A 22,264-nucleotide genomic window follows, 5' to 3' on the forward strand; every position below is an offset into this window, starting at 1 on the left:
CTCTCTCTCTTTCTCTCCCTTGTTGCCCACTCTTTCGCTCCTTTTGCTTGCATCTTCTGGATGCAGTTTTTATTTCGAATTTTTTGCCCTGCTAACCAGTTTACCGTTGCAAGATCTTCTGCAGGCTTCTGCTTCTTTTTTTTTGGCTTGTTACCGAAAATGCTCGAAGATGCACATAATGCAATTTTGTTTCACTTTACCACTTAACATTTAATTTTTGGCAGCATTTCTGCTTCCTCTGCTTCTTCTTTTTGGCGGTTTTTACTTCTCAGAACTGGTTTCCGTTTGCTAACGGTAAATGCTTAGCATCTTGCCGTCCCTCTCCGTTCCCAACTTTTTATTTGGCTTTTGTGAAAATTGAAAAATTGAAAAAAATTGAAAAGCATTGCACGAACGGAACGACGTCAACGTTTGAGATCTTGCACAATATATGGCAATATATGTATAGTTGGGGAACCAAAACCGACGTAATTTACAACTTCTTTTTTTCGAGAAATGCTTGAGTTAAGGAGCTTGCGGGCGCGAGAGAGAGAGACAGAGAAGGGGGGGAATCTGCACCAGGTGCAACTATCTCTCACTCCCTCTCTCTTTTCGTAAACAAAAGTGTGTGAGTGCTTAAAAACAGGTCACCATCGAAACAACAACAACAATTATTCCAACGCTTGCAACATTTTCATTCGAATTCCTCCATTCCCATTCCTGCTACTTCAGCTGGAAACCTGGAATTCGAATGGGATTTGGAAGCAAGTGGCTATATGAAAAGTTATTTCCAATCTACTCGTAAATAAACTCATAAACAAATACTACAGTGTGTGGTTTTTAATTGTAATTACCTTGTTTTATCACCAACCAATGTATTATATTTGAAATTATATTAGCTTGAAATATATTTTAGTAAATCCCCTTAAATTATTCACCTCTTGTTTGGGTGAGTCATTTATAACACATTCATATGCTGAAAGTTTCCAACTTCAAATATTGACATTAACTTAATATCTTTTATTTTCCAATTTTGGAACCGATTCGTACATACGCTAACTTTAAAAAACCCATGGAGTTTTCATTAAAATGTGTAAATATTCCTTACGGTTATCATAAGATCCTTTGAAGTAAAAATAAATATTATAACATTTAATATCTTTCCATTATGCATCGCGTTAATTTTATGCGAAGCTGGGCTTTTAGGCGGCCCTTAAAAGACGTTCGTAAATGTGAGTTTGAGCAGCGGGCCTGAGTGCGAATCCATTTAGCTTATTTAACCGACTGGGCTTAACTGATTTGACCGACTTGGCTGGAATTTGGGACCGCTGGCTATATGGCCATAGTGGTTTATAGTGATTGCGATTGCGATCCTCAAGACCTCGTCGCGTATTCAAATATCAATGGCTAATTTCATTTTTGCGGCCACTTTTGCAACACTCACACTCTCGCGAAATTCCATAACATAATGCTCACACACACCGAAAGCTATTACCACATAGTACGATGACGCAGTGCTTTTGCTTTTTCCCAAAAGAGAGAGAGAGAGCGGTAGGGAGCGCTCGGGCTGCCAACGAAAGTGCTGCTAACGGTACAACTTGCGCTTTCGGGAGACACAGAGAGAGTGAGAGCGCCCGCGCTGCCAGAGAGCGAGAGTGCGAGAGTGTGTTTGTGTCTGAGATTGAGATCGAGCTTGAGCTGAGCTCAGATTTTTTTTTCGTTTTTTTTTTGGGCCTGCGTTTTTTGGAATTGTTAACATATTTTTACAGCTGCTCAAGACGCGCAGTCGCGATTCGAAGACGTGCGTTCATGCCAAGCGGTCGTCGCAGCTCCCCAAAAATATAAATAAAAGCTGAAGACTTATAATAAGCCGCGCGTGTGTTTCCAATACATTTCCCCCACAACTCCCATTCCAAAAATAAAGAAAGAAACACAATATAAAAATTAAAGTGCTAACAAAATACATCAAAACAAATAATACCGAATTCTAACGGTTCTGCCGAGTGTGTTTGTCATATAATTTTTTTTTTTTGCTTGTGAAAATGCTGGTGCAAAATATATAAATAATTCCTGTTAACCCGAATTGGATTTTATATTGTTTTTTTTTGTTGTTTGTGTGGAGTGAAAGTGAAGCAGGCCGAAAAACAGAGAAGCAACGCAAAAGACATCGCAGGAACGTCGTGCCCAGCCAATTAGCATATATATATCTACATATATATAGATATATATAGATATCGCAACGGAGCGATATGATGCGCAGGACTTTGGTGCTGGCAACGCTGCTCTCGCTGCTGGCAACGCCGCAGGCGGCCATCGACAAGGACGACGGCAAGTTTCCGCCGGGCAGACATAACCTAAGTTCCGCTTCCGCCGACCAGCACAATGTGATTAACCTCCGTCTGCACGGCGCTGTCCCTTCCGCCACTCTGCTACCCCAAACTGGTGACCCCAAACCACCAACCCTCAGCTACGATCTGTCCCAGACGCGTCGCCTGAGGGACGCCCTCAACGTCTTCGATCTCGCCATCCTGGCCGCCCAGTGGGGCCAGGTGGAGAGCGCCGGCGGCGTGTCCGCCAACTGCAGTCGCGACATGAGGAGCTATCTGGGCGGACTCAGCGATGCCAAGATGTGGGCCGTCAAGAGTAAGTGCAAGATACATATATGAATCATATATGTATATGGGGAAACACTATTCAGAACTCTATTTAACTAAATATTCATAGGGATAATAGGGATTTAACACACTTCTACTTAGTTTATCAAAACAATAACAATATTGCAGCCTCTATTCTATCATTGTTTTTACCAAAGCTCAAACAACTAATTGCATTCAATTAGGAACACCAGCAGCTGTGATAATCCTAATCAAATCATAATTTCTGGCCGCAGAAAACAATTAACATTTAAGAGCCAAAAGATTAAAACGGAAAAATGAAAATAATAAAAAGATTTTCGGCTTGCGGTTAAGCTTAAGTCTCTATACAAATTTGCTAGGAAAAAAATAAAAAGAATTAAATTAAATGAATAAAAACAGTATAATAACATAAGTAATTAGATAAAAAGAAAAGCGAATGAAGGTAGCCGCCGATGGTTTATCTTCTTTCTTCTGAACGACAAACAAAGATCACGTATCCATTCACTTGCACCCATGTTATCGCAGTTTCCACAGACGTTTTCCGAGTTAAAGCTGATCTTGTTGTTCGCGACCCATTCGATTGAAAAATAAAACCAACGATCTGCACCGCCGTGTGTACGTATGTATGTGTGAACGTGCCATTCGCCGATTTTGGCGATCGGCGCAGATACTATATATGCGCGGTTTTATAGATATAGAGATTTTGGCGTCGCCGCCGCATAGACGAATTTGCCCGCGAGCACACAATCTACATAAGTGCACGATACGAGGCGAGTGATCGCCAAGGTCGCAATTAGTTCTTGCCACTGCAGCAGCAGCAGTGCAGCAGCAACACGCAGCAACTGCAGCAGCAACCCGCAGCAACTGCAGCAGCAACACTGCGACTGCGCAGCAGCAACTCAATCAAATTTTTGGCTTGATGGGCGGCTTCATTTTTCGCTCGCTGTTTCGCCGAATTTTTCCCCATTCGGGCAAATTGGTTTTTCCAAAAAGTTCGTTTCTTTTTTTTTCTGATTTTTTTGGCTTTTTTTTTGATTTTTTGTTGGTCATTATGTCAGTGGGCTTGGTATTGAATAACTGAATGGAACGGTTCAATTGCACGACCAGATCAAATTGGATCGACTGGGCAGTATTTGCAGTCGAAAGTGAGACTGACTGACTGACTGGCCGAGATCAAAAGCCTGAATTATGAATACATGTTGTGGGACTTGTTTTATTTTCGGTTTTTCGGTTTTTGGTTTTTCTCTCTTTTTTTTTGGTTTTTGGTTTTTGTGTTTTAGTTGCGACAAGTTGCCGCAGCAGCCAAAAAAGCAATCCTATCGATTCCAGCAACCTGAGACCGACAAAGCACCACTGACCAACTGACTTGGCCAAGCTAAAACCACTCTCCAGATGCTGGTTATGTAATCAATTAACGCAAAACACAAGGAAAAGAGAAAGAGAGCCCCACAAAAAAACCAAAACCAAAAACCGAAAAAAAGCATACAGACGAAATAAAAGTGTTCAAGTTTCTTTTTTATTATTATTTCACTGCTTGCACCATGGGCCAAAGTGACCGGAAAGTGGGCACATCCATTGAAAGGCGCCTCTCGGCCACGGTTCAAGTTCATGGAGTCTGGGGAAAAACCATTTGGTGAGCGCGGCAGATGAATGGCCGTAAAAGAAAATGCATTTTCCGGCCGTGCGGAAGCGTTTTCACTCTCCGTTTTGGGGGTTTTCGCTTTCTTTCGGGGAGAAAGGCCAAGGCGTTTCGGAAGTTCGTCTTAATTTCCTTTTCATTAACGAGCAGTTAAATATCGCAGTTAACTAATTAACTAACTGCAATAACTTGGGGGCTTTGTCTTTTGCCAGACGGTTTATATCACCTTATTTTATCTCTATTTTATATATTAATATGTTTTTTCCCAGCGAAAGCATTTCCTTAATTTTAATTAAACATTTTCCTTTTAATGTTGGCGCATTTTTTATTATTTTTTTGGGCTGCCGTGTGTATGCTTACAATAAATATATAAGTTTCACTAAACGTGAAACACAACCAAAAATGATGCTAATGTAATGTAATAGATCTGTTGACCGGAAGTTGTGATGTGATAGGAAAAGTAGTAGTTTGTGTGTGGGTGTGTGTGATAGTGGTTCCAGAGGCCATGTGGGCATCCCGTCGTCATTCTGGATGCAGTGCATCATGGACCTGGCCACACTTAGGAGGTAGTTTAGTGCAGGCTGCATATTTATTCTCAAAACATATTCAATTAATAAACGTACATATTTAATGATTTTTTTTAATTTTAAACTATTTTTTCATTATTTCAATAATATAATATATATTATGTAGGTAAACTGTAATTTAAGTTTTGTTTCAAAAATCCTTTTCAATTATATTTGCCCATCAACCTTCAGTTTTTTGCTCCACCGCCTCCAACTCAACATAAAACATCACAAAATTGGGGCTTAGGCATGGGTATTTTTGGTTTTTTTTTGTTTTTGGGAGGCAAAAAGCCGGGACTCTGTAACTGGCATGGCATCTGTGTCAATGTCTCCACATGAATTGTGTGTTTTATTGCCACACATGAGCGGAGTCAGGGCCAAAGTTTTTCCTGCTGGCCAACTAACCAGCCAGCTAGACAGCCAGCCAACATAGTAAACCGGACTCGAACTCGAACTCGGACATTTGGACACTTGGACACTGGCTGGAAATTGTTATTTAAACGCTTCGGACATAATTTCCAGCACAGGTTTCGTATCTGGAGCTCCCAATCCTCGGCCAAGATCAATGGCTAATAAATTGTGGCCGGTGTTACCTTTGTTTTTGCTGCGCTTGTTGTTACTTGTTACTTCTGTTTTAATTCACATTTATCGCTGGTGTTTCTCCATCTATATTCGTGTGGCCAATGCAATAGCAAATGCAATAGATTCGGTGGCATGTACTCGCTTGGCTGAACTCGATTGGCAGGTTGAAGGTTGCCCTGAAATGCACTTGCCGTGACAAAAAAACCAAAAAAAAAACTTGCATTTTGGAAGTCAAGTCGAAGGTCCCCGTCTCCATCGAATCGAAAGAGCGAAAACGAATTTGTACTTTTTTTCGGCACTTTTTTTTGTTTTGTTGATTTAAGTCGCGGGCAAATAGTCGGCAAAAGTCTTAGAGGAAGTGCAAATATTGTCTCATCATCATCATCGTGGAAGGCAATCGTTAAACTTCCTCAAAAATCAAAAAAAGCTTTCACAATCTTTGTAATACTCATTTTTTTGTATTCTGCAAATATTCCGGGTAAAGAAATATCGCTGGTTGTTGTTGCCAGCCCAGGAAAATGACCTCGTATTGCATTTCACCTGAAATTACCGAAATTGAAACGAAGCCAAGTTAACAAAATAAGCCAACAAGTGATCGAGGTTCGATGGCTTGGTTATGGACTTTGCAGCCTGTTTGGTCATTAGTTGGTCACAATGCACAACGGTTTCTTTTTTTTTAGGCCAATATACTTAGCCGACTTTTCGGTTTGCAGTGCGGGAGGCGGCGGGGGTAACAGGCCCAATTACAGCCTTTGTGCGAAATGAAACGTCACGCAACATAATTTCTACGGCTTTCCCATATCAAAATCCAACGGCTACAGTTGTGTTCAAAATTATAGGGGTCTCGTGTGAAATTAAATGTAAAACAAATACTTATTTTTATTTGCTACTCAAAGCAAACAAAGAAATTGTGATCTGAAAACTAAAATGAAAGTTTAAAAAATAATTTCGATACTATTTGTAAAATAACATTTTTAAAATATATGGTGCTTGCTACTTTTTTTGGTTACATATTATTTACGCGATCAGTGCTAATAACTTGCGCATAGCTGTGTTTATTTTTGCCTGCAACGCGAAGAAGAAGCAGAAGCTGAAATTGCACAACAAACAAACACGGCAGCAATATCAGCACAGCGGCAACATGCGACAAGTCTCTCTCTCTCTCTCTCTCTCGGTTTCTCCCGAATAAATCTCAGTGTATCTCTATTTCTCAGTTTCTTCCCCTCTCTCTCTCTCTCTCTCTCTCTCGCGGTCCACCTGTCTCTATCTCGCTCTCTACTGGACACAAGCTTAGCTTATGTAATGTAACTTTAATTTGATTGTTGCAATGCCTTGCAGTTTTTTTCTTTTTTCTTTTTTGTTTTTCTTCAGTTTTTGTTTGGGGTTTTATTTTTGTTTTCAGCGAAAATGAAATTATGGCCAAGACGACGTTGTTGGCTATTATTGTTTGCAATAACGGTTCATTCGAGTGGAGACATTGTATGTAAAATACTTTCAACTTTGACCGCGATTTTGGCCGAGTTTTTTTCCCCCCCACAAAACGAATGACTTAGGCAACAAACTCGTTTTCGGATAATTGTGCGTAATTAAAATCGCCGCCACGCATTGCAATTGGCCGAGTCGCAAAAAAAGTGGCAGTCGGTCGCGTATCGGGGTCCAAAAGGTCTAGGCCAAATACCAAACAATTGGCACAGAAAACAGCAACAGAATGATCGACTTCTTTGGGGTGTTAGGAGTGTTAGGATCAGAGATCAGCGCAAATTGTGGCCTACTTTTCAGCGCGGCGTTCTAGAAACCAATAAAAATTTATTGATTTGAGTGCTTATTCTGAAATTATTGATTTATTAATACAATTACAATAATATAAAGTTTTATTAACAGAGTTAAATATTTTAGAAATTTATTTTAGAAGCAATGGACCTTTATTCTCACTTTTATTTCTTTGTTTAATATTTTATAACATGTAAAATGAAGTTTATTGAAAGATTTCCATGAATTGCGCGCTAGGAGTAAAGTATTTAAAGACCAAAGTGGGGATGCGTAAACAAAGCCATTATAATTTCGTGTGCAAAGTGGCATCATAAAGAAGGGCGGACTTAATGCCCGGGCCGGGTTAATAATTCACTTAGATGAGCGCCGACCGAACGCAATTAACACGCAGACTGTTCGAGGGCAATGCGAACGCCTAAATGCCACAATTAGGCAACTCCGAGTGGAATTATTACGACCAGCTTCCAGACAGACAGACAGACAGGCAGACACACACACGTTAATTAGACAGAAATTGCATTCCATCATGAGACGGCGCTAATTTCGATCATTGCGAATTGTGTCCGTCATGGCGGGACGCTTGCCAAATCCATTTGTATAGTAGTTTCAAGTTTAATGCGACACTCGGTCTTGGGCAAATGCAAAAAATAAACAACAAATAAACAAAGAAACACAAAATAGCGAAAAGCTAATCGATCGATTTCTAGTCGCATTGCATTTCGATCGAAGGTTGACAACCAACCACCACCCCCCTTAATTAATAAACCCCCCAACCACTTTGATTTCGATCCGTGTGCCATAACCATGCCACAACCCATTTGCATTTGACACTGGGTAAAAGCAAGAAACCATTTCCGTTAGGTAAAAGTGAGCCGGCCACAATACAAAAAAATAAAACATATGAATACGAAGAAATTGAAAGACAATAGCGGCAGGTGATCGCTGGATCGCTCGATCGATCGACGTGCCCGGCATTAATTTGAATTTCCACCGATTCGGTTATGAAACGACCGACGGCCATTTGAACGAGCTCTCAATTTGGGGTTATTGACCATAATTGCAATTTTGGGTGGTCGTATCAATTTGATTACAGCGCATTAGGGTTATGCAACTGCGAGTGTAGTTGGCAAAATGACGAAATCATAAACGAGAAGTACTCCAGAATTAATTACCAACATGTTAATTATTAATAAAATATATTTGATAAAGTCAAACATGTATATATTTAATAATAATATTCATTTTATATTATTTTATTATTATAATTTATAAAATGAGTTGTTAGTTAATGCACTTCTTACTACATATATCGCAATGATTAGAGTTCCCTTGAGCAAACAATTCATTATCTTCGACTTAGCAGATAGGCTAGATAATAGATAAATCCGTGGAAAGACGAGCTAATTTAAGCTGCAATGACTGCTGACGGAATGCACCGTGACTCCGCACTCTGTGGGCTAATTATTCCACAAATATTCCACAGAATTACCAGCCCATCAAATAATCGTTTCGGCAATGACGTTCGACGTTCGTTGTGACTCACATTTTGTTGGGCCAAAAAACCAATGTGCAGCCCTGAATTTTTGTATTTGGGCCAACAACTGGTAACCCGAAACCAGTTTCATCGGCCATCCGTGGCAAAGAAATGCGCAGAAATCATTTAATTGTTGCGGAGCGATCATCAGCGGTCGGTCCATTGCGCAAAATGATGGCATTGCCACGTGTCAGTGACCAAGTCCAAAAACATGGAATATCGAAATTCAGAAATCGAATCGAAATACCAGTTAGTCAGGCGAAATAACCAAAGCTGAAGATGCAGCTGACCTTGTGCCGAATCTGTGCCGAGTCCAAAAAGAGAAAAAACCCAAAACCCAAACCCCAAAAGACAGGCCAACTCTTTGACTCGTCGTCGACTCTTATTTTCATTAATTTTTTTCATTTTTTTTCATTTTTTTTTCTTTCAACTCTTACTTTCGTCTGGCTGCTACATCGTCATCGATGTGGGCGTCACAAGAGCCCCGAGGGGACGTCTTTGATAAGATTTATGTGTGTGCAAAGCCCCTGGCTGCCCAACATTGACATTGAAAAGTGGGAAAAAAGAAAGAAACACTTTGACTGTGGGCCAACGAGACACGAATACGATTACGATTACGAATACAAATACCCATGCGGTACGTATTGCGTATCCATAACCTCAGGTGGCAAGTAGGAAGTAATCGCTCCATCTTATTTGGCCAACTAACTGAGCCACTCGAGGAATCTCAAGCTCCGCTGATCTGCGAGCATAAAATTGCCCAGCGAGTCGCGTTTTATTATGCGACTCAATTAGGCAACGGCGATGTATAATTATTACATAGCAGAAAAGGGGGAAAAATGTTTAAGCTACTATGAATCATAAACTGACTGACTAACGATTTCAAGAAATTAACAATAGGTATATCTGAGTACTTATCATGATAAAATATCATTCTAAATCCAAAGTTTACTTGAACTGAAAAAAAGGAGAACCACATTGAGAGACGCAAAGAACAAACAGCGTTTGTTGTTTATTTTTAGCCAGAAACATGGCAACTAATGTATCCTCCAGATGCGATCTACTAGACACACCTCAGCAATGAGCACACAGAACGCTACACCCAGCCAAGTTCAAAGACTTTGGCAGCTTGCGCGTTAAATGACAGGAAATTTATTTGGCCAAGACAAACGAGCGGATCTTAAATCCACAACACACGCCTCTAATGTCCCCACATCAGCTACAAATTTCGTCTTGACTCTGGCGTTCTAATGACAAAGCCAAACATTAGTACGCAATTGCCAAATTTAGTTGGCCAAAGCGATTGCTTGAACCTTTGACACAATCAATTAGATGCATGTAGAATTTGAAGCCATTCAAAAGACCCCCCAAAGCTAATTTAATGGCACTAAAAGTGCGGTTTCCTGGGACCATTTGGTAAATTTAAAAAAACATTAAAAATGTTAGGGCGTGTTAGGCGTTTTGCACGATGGATTTACACTTTTGGGGGCGTGCCAAGAGCCAGCCCCCCTACATAAATCTTGTAAGTCTCCACAACTAGCAGTTAGCAATTAGCGTGGTGTCCAAAAGTAAATTTTTAGCCAATAAAAAGAATAGCAAGCCAATATTATTTATGGATTGCAATGCTTCTTGTGACGCAGATCATTAAAGAAATTATTACTTTTCGTGCCTTAATTGAACTGTTAGCATTTGAGGCGCGTTGTCTTGTTTTTTTTCGTTTTTGTTTAATAATTTCGCCAGCTTTGACTGTGCGCCGTTTCGCAACTGTTCGCAAAAGTGGATAAATACAAAAATATTTATAAAAATAGCAACAAAAGGTATCGGTATAATGGCAACTATTTGACGGGCAGAGCGCATTATTTATTGCCATTATATTTATACAATCGTTTCATCAATCAAATGGATTTCAACAGCTTTGTCACCCGGTGGTTTTGGCCTGGCTTTTAGGGCCACGCCCTCATTGTTTTCTGTTTCTGTTTTTCGCCACTCATTATGGTCGACTGCAATCGGCGATTTGGTGTGTTAACACATTTGCCTACCCCGCCTTTGTCCTCACCTTCAGTTGAACACGCATATATGTATGTATATTTATGTACTATATTTATGTATCTTAATCTTCTTGCAAATATTTTCGTGCGATTCAAGTGCACAGTTTGATCTTGGCCAGGCTTTCAATGAGATTCTGCGAAATTGTAAACAGCCTCCGCGTGGCGAGCACTTAATTGGATAATTTAATGAGCTTTGGGTATTATATTTTCGGCTCTAACATTTTTTAATAAAATATTGACTCACCTGTAGTTAAGCAAAGGAGACAGGGCAAGTCAAACGAAAACCTCAAAAATATCTTGTACTTATTACGAGCTGTGTAATGTATGGAAAATTGGCTGCGCTTTAAGGTGCGGCTGGTGTCGTGAGCATCGATTTCCCTACCTGCTGGACCGCTTTCCCCCGACCTATATAAATCATATATATAAATATATATACGCACGATCTCACATGCTGGACGACCTTCCGAGTCGCCGGACAAGAATACACGATGAAATCTGTTTTGAATCTGTTTCGGCATCGGAATCGGCATCGCCATCGGCATCGACTTTCGGTAGCCGCTACCAAGTTCATCTGGGTTGGGGATTGGGTGAGCACTGGTGGTCGGACATGTCACCTTGTAAGCCCCATTGTCTGTCCCATCTGTTGATCTTGTTTGGGTTCGACAGCAGCTTTGGCTTAAGCTTCAGCTTCCATTTACCATTGACCATTTACCATTGACCATTTACCATTAACTATTTACCATTTACCAAGAGCGTTAAACGCCCGAATGACACGTTCAATTGAAGAAGTACATAGGTACATATGTACATACGAGCATATCACATCACTCTGATGCTTAAATGCCGACCCATTTGCCATGTACTGGCGTCTCGATGGAGGTTTTGTGATGAAACGCTTACCAGCAGCCAATCAAATGACCTCAATCGCTAAATTAAATTGAAAACATGTTTAAACATTACGCAGAGATCGCTGATCGCTGATCGGTTGAGGGTGTGTTGGAAAAACAGAAATCACTTTTATTTATCACGGCTGCACCACGTTTAGTTGTAACATATATTAGGCGTATTAAAAGGGTGATAAAAACCAAGTGCCAGGTTGTGCAATAGAGAATTCACATATATAGTTTTACCTGGACATATATTTTTTCTTAATTAAACTATAAATCAAACATGAAAAGCATATTCCTTCCGCGTTTGTTCACCATCTGTACACCGCCACTGAAATTGGTGTGTTTACTTTTGATTTCGGCACATGCAAATGCTGGCAAACATTTCCGACCGATGGCTCCTCATGGTCATGGCCGGCTCTTGTGTAACCCAGAGATTGCTCAGAGATCAGTTCCTGCTTTTGGCCAAGCCATCGGGGAAGTGGAAGTGGCTGCTGGACACTAAACACTAAACACTGGATAGTGGATAATGGACAGTGGACAGTGGATAATGGATGCTCACGTAAGAGTTGCCATTTTCCTCGTGTCACCATGCCAAGCGAACAAAAGAGCATTGCATGACTTAAGTTGCCATTTTCGAACCGAAAAGCAGCGATAAAAATGAAAACTGGTTGGACCCACAGTCCCAGTTCCAGTCGCCGTCTCAAGTCCCCGATCTGTTTGGCAACTGGTTGCAAGCAAACGAAAATAAAATACCATAACAACACCTCAGCTTCGTGCAAATAAATCAGCAGTGTTGCATTGGGCAAGGATTGATTTTGTAGCCGAAACTGAAACTGAATCTGAATCTGACTCCGAATCCACTGCAGCCTTCCAGTTCGACTGACAAATTCATCAATTAGTTGCTATTCGATTCTATGTAACATAATATAGACATAAATCAGGCATTTTAATAGATTTTCCCGCTAACTTTAAGCTTTATAGGGAATTGCTTGGGTCGCTCAGTCGCCGAGTCATCAAGATGATGGCGGCATTTTGAAGTTGGCAGCTCGACGGCTGCACTGCAATTGCATAATGGCTAGTTTTATGTTTTTTACTTATTATATTACACATGCCACAGCATGTGTTGCACTTCGAACGCTTCTGATGCCCTTCCCTTCGCTTTCCCTCTCTTTTTCTCTCAGTGGACGATGCTTCCGGTCACTATACATCCGGTTTCTTCTACGGCAACAACTACTGGATGGGTTCGTTGGCCCTGTGCGATGCCATTGACGATGGCCAGATCGTTGCACCCGGCAAGGACAACAGCTCCTCGCCAGCCACATCCTCTCCAGACGGCGAGACCAAGAACAGCGGCCTGCCCTTCGCCGCCGCCCACACCCAAGGATACAGCAGTGTCTACAACGCCCCGCCGCCCTTTCTACCCGGTTTCTATGTGATCAAGATGCAGCTCAACGAGACGCTGCCCACCCAAGTGGTAAGGAAACCATATGAAATACATAGTTGCAAAAGGCTTGGCATTCAAGATGGAAATCTAGGTTTTTTGGCATATCAAACAATATTTTTAAATTGCAAGAAAACACCTATTTAATGTTGCATTTCATGTTTCACCAGCTGCGCACCATTTACGTGGGCATGTGCCTGCCCTCCAGCTGCTCCATTGCGGACATCGACCGGATGAGCACCTGGGCGCATGTGGAGCTGCCGACGCGGGATCTGCGTGTCCTGGACATCCGCGTGCCCACCGACAAGGAGTTCAACATCTGGGCGGACAAGACCTTCTGCCTGCTGATGTAAGTGGCCGGAAACCAATCCATGCCAAGCACCACCATCACCAGCACCACCCATCAAAAGTTCACTTTCAAAAATGCCAGAGTCCACTAAACAATTGAGCAAACACAATGCGCAGTGTTTGGGCAGTTGGTTTTGGGCATTAGCGTCAGTCAATGGAGTCGGTAGTTAAGTCAGTCGATTTGTGTGAAATTTTGCTTCCCCCCAAATCGAATTATAATAAAAAGCGAAACTCCATTTGTTGGCTTAAAATATTAGCGGCTAATATGATTATATGCTTCCCCATGTCTGTTGAAACTGCACGGAGAATAATTTCTGAGCTTCAAATATTTATTTGCATTCCTTACATCTTTTCTAAGTAAAAGTTGCTTTTTTTATTTATTAAACTACATTTTTGAATACTCCATTAAATGCAAAGCAAAACCATCTGATCATCTAATCGAACTATTTAAGCACAATTTTAGAATATGTAACTAATATTGCTGGATAACACTTATCTGCTTGTAGTGTGGTATCTGGCATTGTGCTGGCCTTGATTTGCTGCGGCACCCTGTTCGAGATTTACCTGAGGCGCCAGCTGAAGGAGGCACTGCGTCGCCAGGACAAGGAGATGATGAACAACAGCGAGACGAGCTCGGGAATCGGCTGTGCCTCGTCCGATTACAGCGACACAATGACCGCTCACGATGATCCCCTCAAGCAATCGGATCACTCGCAGTCCTCGAATTCGCTGAAGCAATTGGACGCTTTGGTGCTGAATTTGCCACCGAATGATAATGACAGCGGCAATGGACACCACCACGATCACGATGCGGATCACGATCACCACGATCATCATCGCAGCGGCAGCAACAATAGCAACTCGGATGAGCACCTGGAGGGGCATCTGCATGAGCCGGAGAAGTTGAGCATCTACTCGGAGCTGCTGCTCTCCTTCTCGGCGATAACGAACTTCAATGCCATCTGCGATCGCAATGTGGGTGCGGATACCATTCCGTGCATCCATGGACTGCGCGCCTTCAGCATGGCCTGGGTCATACTGGGACACACGTGCATCGTCGTCTTCAAGTACTCCGACAACATGGAGATGCGCAAGGAGGTGGAGCAGAACTTCTTCTTCCAGGCCATCACCAATGGGCCGTTCAGCGTGGACACCTTCTTCTTCATCAGCGGCTTCCTCATCTCGTACATCTACTTCCGCACGAATGCCAAGGGCAAGTTGAACAAGTTGAGCAAGGGTGCCAATGAGTTTACGGCTGGAACTGCACACTTCTTCGGCCTGGTCGCCTATCGGTTCATGCGCCTCACCGCCCCCTATCTGTTCGTCCTGGGCGTGGTCCAGGTGACCATGAAGTACCTGGCCACCTACTCGATCTTCGACCCCCCCACCATGGACCACATCACCTGCCCGGACTACTGGTGGCGCAACATCCTCTACATCAACACCCTGTTCCCTGTCGATGAGATGGTGAGAGTCTTAATTTAATCAAAAATATGGGTATCACTCATACGCACTGTGTACCGTGCGAACAAAATGAAGCAAATATCACGCATACGCCGCGTGGGCCTCTGTTTTTGTATAACAAACAGTAACAGCTTCTTTCTCCTTTCCCCAAATCCACAGTGCATGCTCTGGAGTTGGTATCTGGCGAATGACACGCAGTTCTACATGATCGGCGCCATCATCCTGATTGTGGGCGTGCGGCACTTCAAGCTCTCGGCCATCACGACGCTGGTGTTCCTGGTGCTGTCGTGGATCACCACGGCGGTGATTGCGTTCACCAACAACCATCGGCCGAACACAGACGATCCGCTGGCGCTGTTCGACAAGATCTACGACAAGCCATGGACTCGCTTGGGTCCCTATCTGATTGGCATGGCCGTGGGCTGGATTCTGTTCCGGACCAACTGCAAGATCCGTTTGCCCAAGCTGACGGTGGCCACCGCCTGGACACTGGCCATGCTCAACCTGTTCGTGCTGGTCTTTGGGCTGTACAAGGCCGACCTGTCGCAGTTCACCGCCGCCGCCTACAGCTCGCTGAGCCACTCGGCCTGGGCGCTCTCGCTGGCCTGGATCACCATCGCCTGCTCCACGGGCTACGGCGGCTACATTAACTCGCTGCTCTCGGCGCCCTGCCTCTATCCCTTCTCCCGCGTCACCTACTGCGCCTACCTGGTCCACCCGATCGTCATCCGCTCCATGGCGCTCAACTCGGATGCGCCGCTTCACCTGGGCGGGGATCTGATGGTGAGTTGTTATTTGATGGTGCAAAATGGTTGCTCATAGTAAAACTTATTCATTTCCCATGTCATGTTCCAGGTTGTCATGTTCTTCGGTCTGACGGTGGCCTCCTACTTCCTGTCCTTCGTGGTGTCGATGTCCTTTGAGGCGCCCGTCGTCACAATGCTGAAGATCCTGTCGCCCAGTCGAAAGAAACGCCTCGCCTAAGTACTGAGTACTGAGTGCTGAGCCCAGGATCCGCCCATTTCCGATTATTTATACCCTCCATTTTGTCATGTTATCTATTTCTTGTCTATCAAACAATGCCCACATATTTATAGCATCGACTCATCTGCACCCTCGACTTTTTCGGATCGTTATCCTCCTCCTATACATGTTCTTTTCACTCTGCACCACATTTTACACTCACAGTGTGTTCCAGTTACGAATAGTAAAACAAAAGTTACAAAAAAAAGAAAGAAAAACAAAAAAAAACACAAACAAAGAAATCAAATCGAGGAAAACATGACGTGCAACTTGAAGCGTGCAAATCAATTCCAACTATTTTTGTCATATTTTTGTTACATGATGAGTACATTTTAGTCCTTTAATTTATTCCGAAGGTTTGGAAATTTTGCGCGTGACGAAGAGAGAGTTATACATAGTACTTTATAGTTATAATTATATAAAACTCTAGTACCTAATTTTATGAAATCATGTTGTATATACTATATGCTGTATATTGTTATACATAAACCTTTAAATAAAAACTGCTACCAAATACAAAGTCCAAGCGTTTAAAGTTCCCTCCAACTTAAATCAAAACCACATTTTAAATAATAGTCAACGATTTTAAAATCCATTCGTTTGCCAAACGGTTAACATGTATATAGTAAACATGTAAAGTATATAAAAACTATATATAATCATTATAAGGTGTCCGCATTCCGGAGATCTCTAAGCTTTGGTAATACGTTGCATAAGTCTTTTAGCCACCTGGCCGTTCTTCAACCTGGCTCTATCCCTCTGCTCATTTCTGCTTCCTGACCCCAGCTGCAGTTCCCGTCTTGTGTACTTTCTCATGGCGCCTAAGACTGCGGCAGTGTTTGAAGGACTTGGAGCACTGGGAGCACTTGTAAGGTCGTTCATCGGTATGACACCCAAATGGTCGACTCTCCTGGTGGGTGGGCGCATGCTGTTCAAGCCCCTTCCTCGATAGCCGTTGCGGGTATGGAGGGCACCTAATATGTTCATTCCTTTTCTTGTTACTATTTATCTTATTATTTTCATTGTTGCTATTATTCTTATTGGGTTTCTGCTGCGCGCTACTCTTGCTGGCACTGCCATCCCAGTTGGAGTTGGAGTTGGGCCAGGCATTCTCATCGTTCTCCACCAGAGGCTCGTTCCTCACGTGCGGTGGAGCCTGGTTAGCGTGGGAGTCCCCCACTAAACTCCATAAAGCATCGATTGGCTCCAGCACGCAGTGACTGTCATCGATTGTTTCCTCCTTCACTTGGATATCGAGCTGATTCGCTCCTTCTCCCCCACTCGCTGGCTTCTCCTCCTCCGTTACCTCCTCTTTCACCGAGTGCTCTGGCCAGTGCGCGTGGTCCATCTGGTAGGCACTGTGCGCATCCTGCAGACAGGATGAGCAAATGGTCTTGGGAAAGGGATCCTGCGGCTTGACTGGGTAGCCGCTCCACTGGGAAATCATGCGCGCTACGGAAATCCCGGATGCCGGTGTCGCTTGGAAGACGTTTAGCATGTTCTCCTTGTCCTCCAAACACACACGGCATATCGAAGACTCCATTTTCAGACAGATATCGCATTGGGAAAGTTGGGAACGGTTTGTATAAACGTGCCGGTAAATGTATGGGTGCGACCGATATTAATCGTAAAAACTTCAAAATACTAAGTGCCGTTATTGCAAAGATCCGATAGTTCTTAAGCTTTCGGGTATCAACAGGGCCGGCACTATCGATAGCTGCTTTCGATGTTTTGCCGGCTCTAGGCCAGAAAATCGGAAAATCGCTACTTAGTTTTCCCCAACTTCGGCTCGCAACCACCGCCCACCGCCCGCCCTCCATACACCATTCCGCCGGTCAACGCACCAACGAGAAAACCGTAAGAGGAGGACATGGCCCTGCCCTCGATCTCCACGCTGCTAGGCGTGGCTTTCCTGGCGTACATCGGCCACTCCATCTATCAGATGTCGCAGCTCTTCAACACGCTACAGTGCAGCGGTGTGCCGTGCTACACATCATTCCTGGCGGACCGGCCACGCCTCCAGCTGGCATTGTTCTCCTCCCTGAGCAGAAGTCCCATTGCCTCCGAGGTGCGGGATCTGTACAAGGCCAAGCGGTTCGACTATGATCAGAGCTTTGAGCACGACTTCGAAGTGGATGTGCCGCTGAAGACGCGCCGCAATGGCTCCCTGTACTTTCATGTGGTCTTGGCCCTGGAGGGTGAGCCACTGGAATGGCGGAGCCTGCGCAGAGATGGACCCACCGTTGTCCATACGATGAGTCTCACGGATTACATGGTGCCGCGAGCGGAGGCCTTCAATCTGCTTGGAGATTCCGAAAAAGGAGCAGCGGCCGCTGTCCAGGTGAAGAAAAAGAAGGAAGCTTCCACCTCCGGACGTCCCAGCACTCACATCCGATCGAATATTTATGTCACCCTGCTCACCGATCTCTTTTCCGTGTCGCAAGCGGATGTCCCGCCGGAAATGGCACCGTTGATACGTGTCAATCGCAATCAACAGATCCTGCCCATCCTGCAGACTGATACATTTAATACGCGGCTAAAGGATCTAGTGCCCGTCACCCGCAATACCACCGAATTCACCTTCAGCTTCCACTACAAGCCCGTGGGTGTGGGCAAGCTCCGGCTGATGCTGCTCATGGAACACGCCACTCAGGCGCTGCTCACCATTGGATTTGCCACCAAGGACATCGACGAGGTGAAGGGCATCTTCTCGGACACCAATGTGTACTTGCTGTGTGGCACCATCTTTGTGTCCAGTATCCATGTAAGTAGGGATTGGAAAATCCTTTGGAAAATTAATTTATGTTTTCCTTTTCCCGCAGATGCTCTTCGACTTTTTGAGCTTTAAGAACGACGTGGCCTTTTGGCGCAAAAAGCAGTCGTACGAGGGGCTATCAAGCCGCACCACAATGTGGCGAGCATTTTCGCAGATCGTTATCTTTTTCTATCTGCTGGACGAGAATACCTCGTATCTGGTTCTTGTGCCCGTTGGCCTGGGCACGCTCATTGAGCTGTGGAAGTGCAAGAAAATCCTGCGTGTGGAGCTTAGCTTCAGCAGCCTGATTCGACGCAAGCTGGAGCAAGTTGACCGGCGGAATGGCAACAAATCGGATGTACAGTCCGGTCAGCTGGCGGAGGAGCAGAAGACCGATCAGTTCGACAGGCAGGGCATGCAGTATCTGAGCTATCTGCTGTATCCGCTTTGCATATGCGGAGCGGTCTATTCGCTCCTCTACCAGCCGCACCGCTCCTGGTATTCCTGGACACTCAATTCGCTGGTGAACGGAGTGTACGCCTTTGGCTTTCTGTTTATGTTGCCGCAACTGTTCGTTAACTATAAGCTGAAGTCCGTGGCCGCATTGCCGTGGCGTGCATTTATGTACAAGGCATTCAACACCTTCATCGACGACTTCTTTGCCTTCATCATCACCATGCCCACTGCCCATCGGGTGGCCTGTCTGCGCGATGATATTGTGTTTATTATCTACTTGTACCAGCGCTGGCTGTATCCGGTGGACAAGAGTCGTCTGGACACGGGTCTGGCCATTGGCGAGAACCCGGAAACGGCCAACAGCTCATCCGCATCTGCTGCAAATCGCAAAAAGCGAAATTGATCCTATGTCAGCAAAAGATGCAAAGGTTGCACATGTCGCCTAAAGCTTCAGGTCTAGCCCGTGTCGTAGTTAACCGAGTCCGTCTTTAGTTTGGTAGTGATATTAATCCTGTGTTGTAGACTCAACTGTTCAAAACTTGTGCGTAGTGTGGTTAAGTTAAATGGCAGCGGCCTCAACTGAAAATGCATTTTATACAATTTTAAACCAACAAGCACCATAAGATTGCAAAACTATGGAATTTACTAAAACACTTAATTTTAAAGTATAAACTAAGAAATAATGTGAATGACTTAAACGCTGGCCTTTCACATTCTTGGATCGGTCAGCTTAAAAGCCAAATGGTACACTTTACAATAATATATCCAAATGTAGATGAAAGCGTATTTTAGAAACAATCAGTTAACATGAAATCGTAATGGAACACCTACAAGTGATCCTAATATCTCAATTAACCAACACAAAATGCATTTTATAAAATCTAAAGGGAACCCAAGAGCATCAAAAGGCTGCAAAACATATAGAGAATCAAATGAAATCACACGTAATAAACAATAAACTAGAGTGTTTTAAAAAGTTAACAGAATCAAATTTAAAAGATAGGTGTTATATTTGTATGCCATTTTATTATAGCTTACTGTTAAGTCCAATATTTGTGCTGGATGTGTGTATTTGGGAACAACTGGAAAAGGGATTTCGTTATGGAACGGGATGGAGTTCGGCTTGTCGCAAAAAAAGGGATATATTTTAAGCTTAAACTAAACTGGCGAAGGAAAAAGAGTTTGCCGTGCGCACGGTTTATGGAGGTCGCTTGACGTTGACTCCACAAATTGGCTGGTGGAGAAGATCAGCTTAGCAAGCATTCACCTAGCCGTTGCGTATGCCCAGCGCCTGCTCCAATTCGGCCCGCTTCTGGTTGACCTTGGTGAAGAAGTAGCGCGAAACGGCCTCGTGCGTCCATGGCTGGTAGTAGAACTCCGACCGACGCTCCTCCTCCGGATTGCCTACCACATCAGTCATCAGCTGAAAGGGGGAAAGGTTTAGACAACGTTATGACGCATAGAAAACAGGACTAACCTTCAAATCTCTCGTCTGACTGATGATCCAGCGATGGATAAACATTTGCGGATCCTTGGCGAAGCTCAAGAAGAACTCCCTGTTCGTCTTCATCTGGTTGATCGTGTCCACCGTCTCGTGGATCTTGGTGTCCAGACCCTGGATCTCCTGTTGGCTAGCCGTGCTCATCAGGAAGCTGTTCATCTGGTTTTTGAGCGTATCATCCACCTCCACATCGATGTCGTAGCAAGCGGTCTGCTTGTTCTCCGCCCCGCTCTCAATGAAATGATTGATCACAATCGGATCGGGCGGATGCAGCAGCGGATTGAGGCGTTGCGGTATCTCGGCGAACTTCATTCGCTGGCAGCTGAATATCTGCTCCAGATACTTGTCGCAATTGATGTACTCCCGCTCGTGGGCATCCTGCAGTTTATGGGTCTTGATGTACTGCCACAGGGCGGATATAATCACCGGCCTGGTCTGTGTGTGTACGCCCAGCAACCTGGCGAGTCGCGGGTCCAGCTTGAACTGCAGCGGCTGGTAGTCAAGCAGCAGGAGGATGGTGCAGCGCACATTGCGATCGCCTGGCCGCTTCACCTGAAAACCGTCCGTCTCCTGGGTGGTGTGAGTGCGATGCCACTCGACCAGATGGTTGTCCGGACCGTACAGCTCCTTGTCCAGCTCGATAACCAGCGACTTGAAGAACGATGAAAACTTGCGTTTGATCTTCGTATTGGGATCGCCCTTGCCATCCTCTAACAGGCGACCCTCCACCCGCAATTCCCAAGAAGCAACGGCGCCCTCCTCGCCATCGTTTGTGGGCTCCTTGCTGGGATAGAATGTGTTCGAGATGAAGATGCGCAGTTTGCGCTTCTGCTTCATGGGTCGCTTGAGGGCCTCCTGGATGTCCAGACGCTTGCGCATGATGGTGGCATCCAGTTTCCGCTCAAACGTCAACAGATCCATGTACGCCTGCGATTCGGGCACCAGATCTCGCACCTTCTGCGGCAGTATCTTGTCGGCCAGCTTCTTTTTCTTTTTGGCCGTCACAAAATCACTTTTGCCACCGCCGCCACCCAAACTGCGGGACTCATTTGATCTCTTGCTGCCTCCGCCGGATCCAACGCCACCGCCACCGGCTCCAGTGCCGCGCAGACTGCTCTGAAAGCCCGACTGTTGGGCGGCGCGCTGCAGCAGCGATGGTCCCGGTACGCCGGGCACTCCAGGAACTCCCGGTACTCCGGCCACGTTCGCCGTGCCGGGAACGGGTTGCGTGGTGTTCGGATGCAGGGGAAACCCGCGCGGCTGTTGTGGATAAGATGATGCATGTTTAGATGGCACGTTAACTGCAGGAAAATGTGTGGAAAACTCACCGGAAAAGAGGCGCCTGGCGGCGGATAGGGACGCATGCCGGGCGCCGGTGGTGGTGGCTGATAGCGCGACTGCACCGGCGCTTGGCCAGGTGCAAAGCGTTGCGACATCTTTGCTAGGAGCTCCTCCCTTTTTTCCGGCCGTAAACACTTGCCTTTTGCAGCCGAAGGAAAATTTCTGGCTTTTTGTTTCAATACAACAACGCGTCAAACACACACACAATTTCGCCTGTAAAATGGCGTCAAAACAGGGCTGCACTAATACTGGTGGTGGGCTACTGGGCGATGGTTATCATACCGTTTGGCA

The 22,264-nt window shown here is 44.6% G+C and overlaps 4 protein-coding genes across 4 annotated transcripts; 2 read left to right on the plus strand and 2 right to left on the minus strand.

Annotated features, from left to right (window-relative positions):
* The first annotated feature begins 1,779 nt into the window (after positions 1-1,779).
* On the plus strand, positions 1,780-16,381 carry LOC122623772. Its single transcript, XM_043803099.1, has 6 exons — positions 1,780-2,622; positions 12,826-13,118; positions 13,256-13,434; positions 13,940-14,900; positions 15,057-15,680; positions 15,753-16,381. Exons 1-6 carry the CDS (start codon positions 2,229-2,231, stop codon positions 15,879-15,881), a joined length of 2,580 nt encoding a protein of 859 aa, XP_043659034.1. The 5' UTR covers positions 1,780-2,228; the 3' UTR covers positions 15,882-16,381.
* Positions 16,382-16,466: 85 nt separating this feature from the next.
* Positions 16,467-17,512, minus strand: LOC122624673 (zinc finger protein 572). Its single transcript, XM_043804343.1, has one exon. It carries the CDS (start codon positions 17,461-17,463, stop codon positions 16,684-16,686), a length of 780 nt encoding a protein of 259 aa, XP_043660278.1. The 5' UTR covers positions 17,464-17,512; the 3' UTR covers positions 16,467-16,683.
* Positions 17,513-17,632: 120 nt separating this feature from the next.
* LOC122622937 (cleft lip and palate transmembrane protein 1-like protein) lies at positions 17,633-20,117 on the plus strand. Its single transcript, XM_043801744.1, has 2 exons — positions 17,633-18,684; positions 18,743-20,117. The coding sequence occupies exons 1-2, from the start codon at positions 17,791-17,793 to the stop codon at positions 19,532-19,534; spliced, it is 1,686 nt and encodes a 561-aa protein (XP_043657679.1). The 5' UTR covers positions 17,633-17,790; the 3' UTR covers positions 19,535-20,117.
* A 20-nt stretch (positions 20,118-20,137) lies between these two features.
* On the minus strand, positions 20,138-22,212 carry LOC122622938 (brahma-associated protein of 60 kDa). Its single transcript, XM_043801745.1, has 3 exons — positions 21,961-22,212; positions 20,609-21,892; positions 20,138-20,554 (listed from the first exon to the last, which is right to left on the minus strand). Exons 1-3 carry the CDS (start codon positions 22,066-22,068, stop codon positions 20,399-20,401), a joined length of 1,548 nt encoding a protein of 515 aa, XP_043657680.1. The 5' UTR covers positions 22,069-22,212; the 3' UTR covers positions 20,138-20,398.
* Between the last annotated feature and the right edge of the window lie 52 nt (positions 22,213-22,264).

The sequence above is a fragment of the Drosophila teissieri genome, chromosome X (genome assembly GCF_016746235.2).
Source record: "Drosophila teissieri strain GT53w chromosome X, Prin_Dtei_1.1, whole genome shotgun sequence".
NCBI lineage: Eukaryota > Metazoa > Arthropoda > Insecta > Diptera > Drosophilidae > Drosophila > Drosophila teissieri.

Bases quoted from the DNA above. Each gene is read 5' to 3' on its own strand.
- LOC122623772 (XM_043803099.1), top strand. From the start codon at position 2,229: ATGATGCGCAGGACTTTGGTGCTGGCAACGCTGCTCTCGCTGCTGGCA. The intron at 13,435-13,939 runs GTAAGTGGCCGG...ATCTGCTTGTAG, and splicing joins AAGACCTTCTGCCTGCTGAT to TGTGGTATCTGGCATTGTGC. The intron at 15,681-15,752 runs GTGAGTTGTTAT...GTCATGTTCCAG, and splicing joins ACCTGGGCGGGGATCTGATG to GTTGTCATGTTCTTCGGTCT.
- LOC122624673 (XM_043804343.1), bottom strand. From the start codon at position 17,463: ATGGAGTCTTCGATATGCCGTGTGTGTTTGGAGGACAAGGAGAACATG.
- LOC122622937 (XM_043801744.1), top strand. From the start codon at position 17,791: ATGGCCCTGCCCTCGATCTCCACGCTGCTAGGCGTGGCTTTCCTGGCG. The intron at 18,685-18,742 runs GTAAGTAGGGAT...CTTTTCCCGCAG, and splicing joins TCTTTGTGTCCAGTATCCAT to ATGCTCTTCGACTTTTTGAG.
- LOC122622938 (XM_043801745.1), bottom strand. From the start codon at position 22,068: ATGTCGCAACGCTTTGCACCTGGCCAAGCGCCGGTGCAGTCGCGCTAT. The intron at 21,893-21,960 runs GTGAGTTTTCCA...TATCCACAACAG, and splicing joins CGCCAGGCGCCTCTTTTCCG to CCGCGCGGGTTTCCCCTGCA. The intron at 20,555-20,608 runs GTTAGTCCTGTT...TCCCCCTTTCAG, and splicing joins GTCAGACGAGAGATTTGAAG to CTGATGACTGATGTGGTAGG.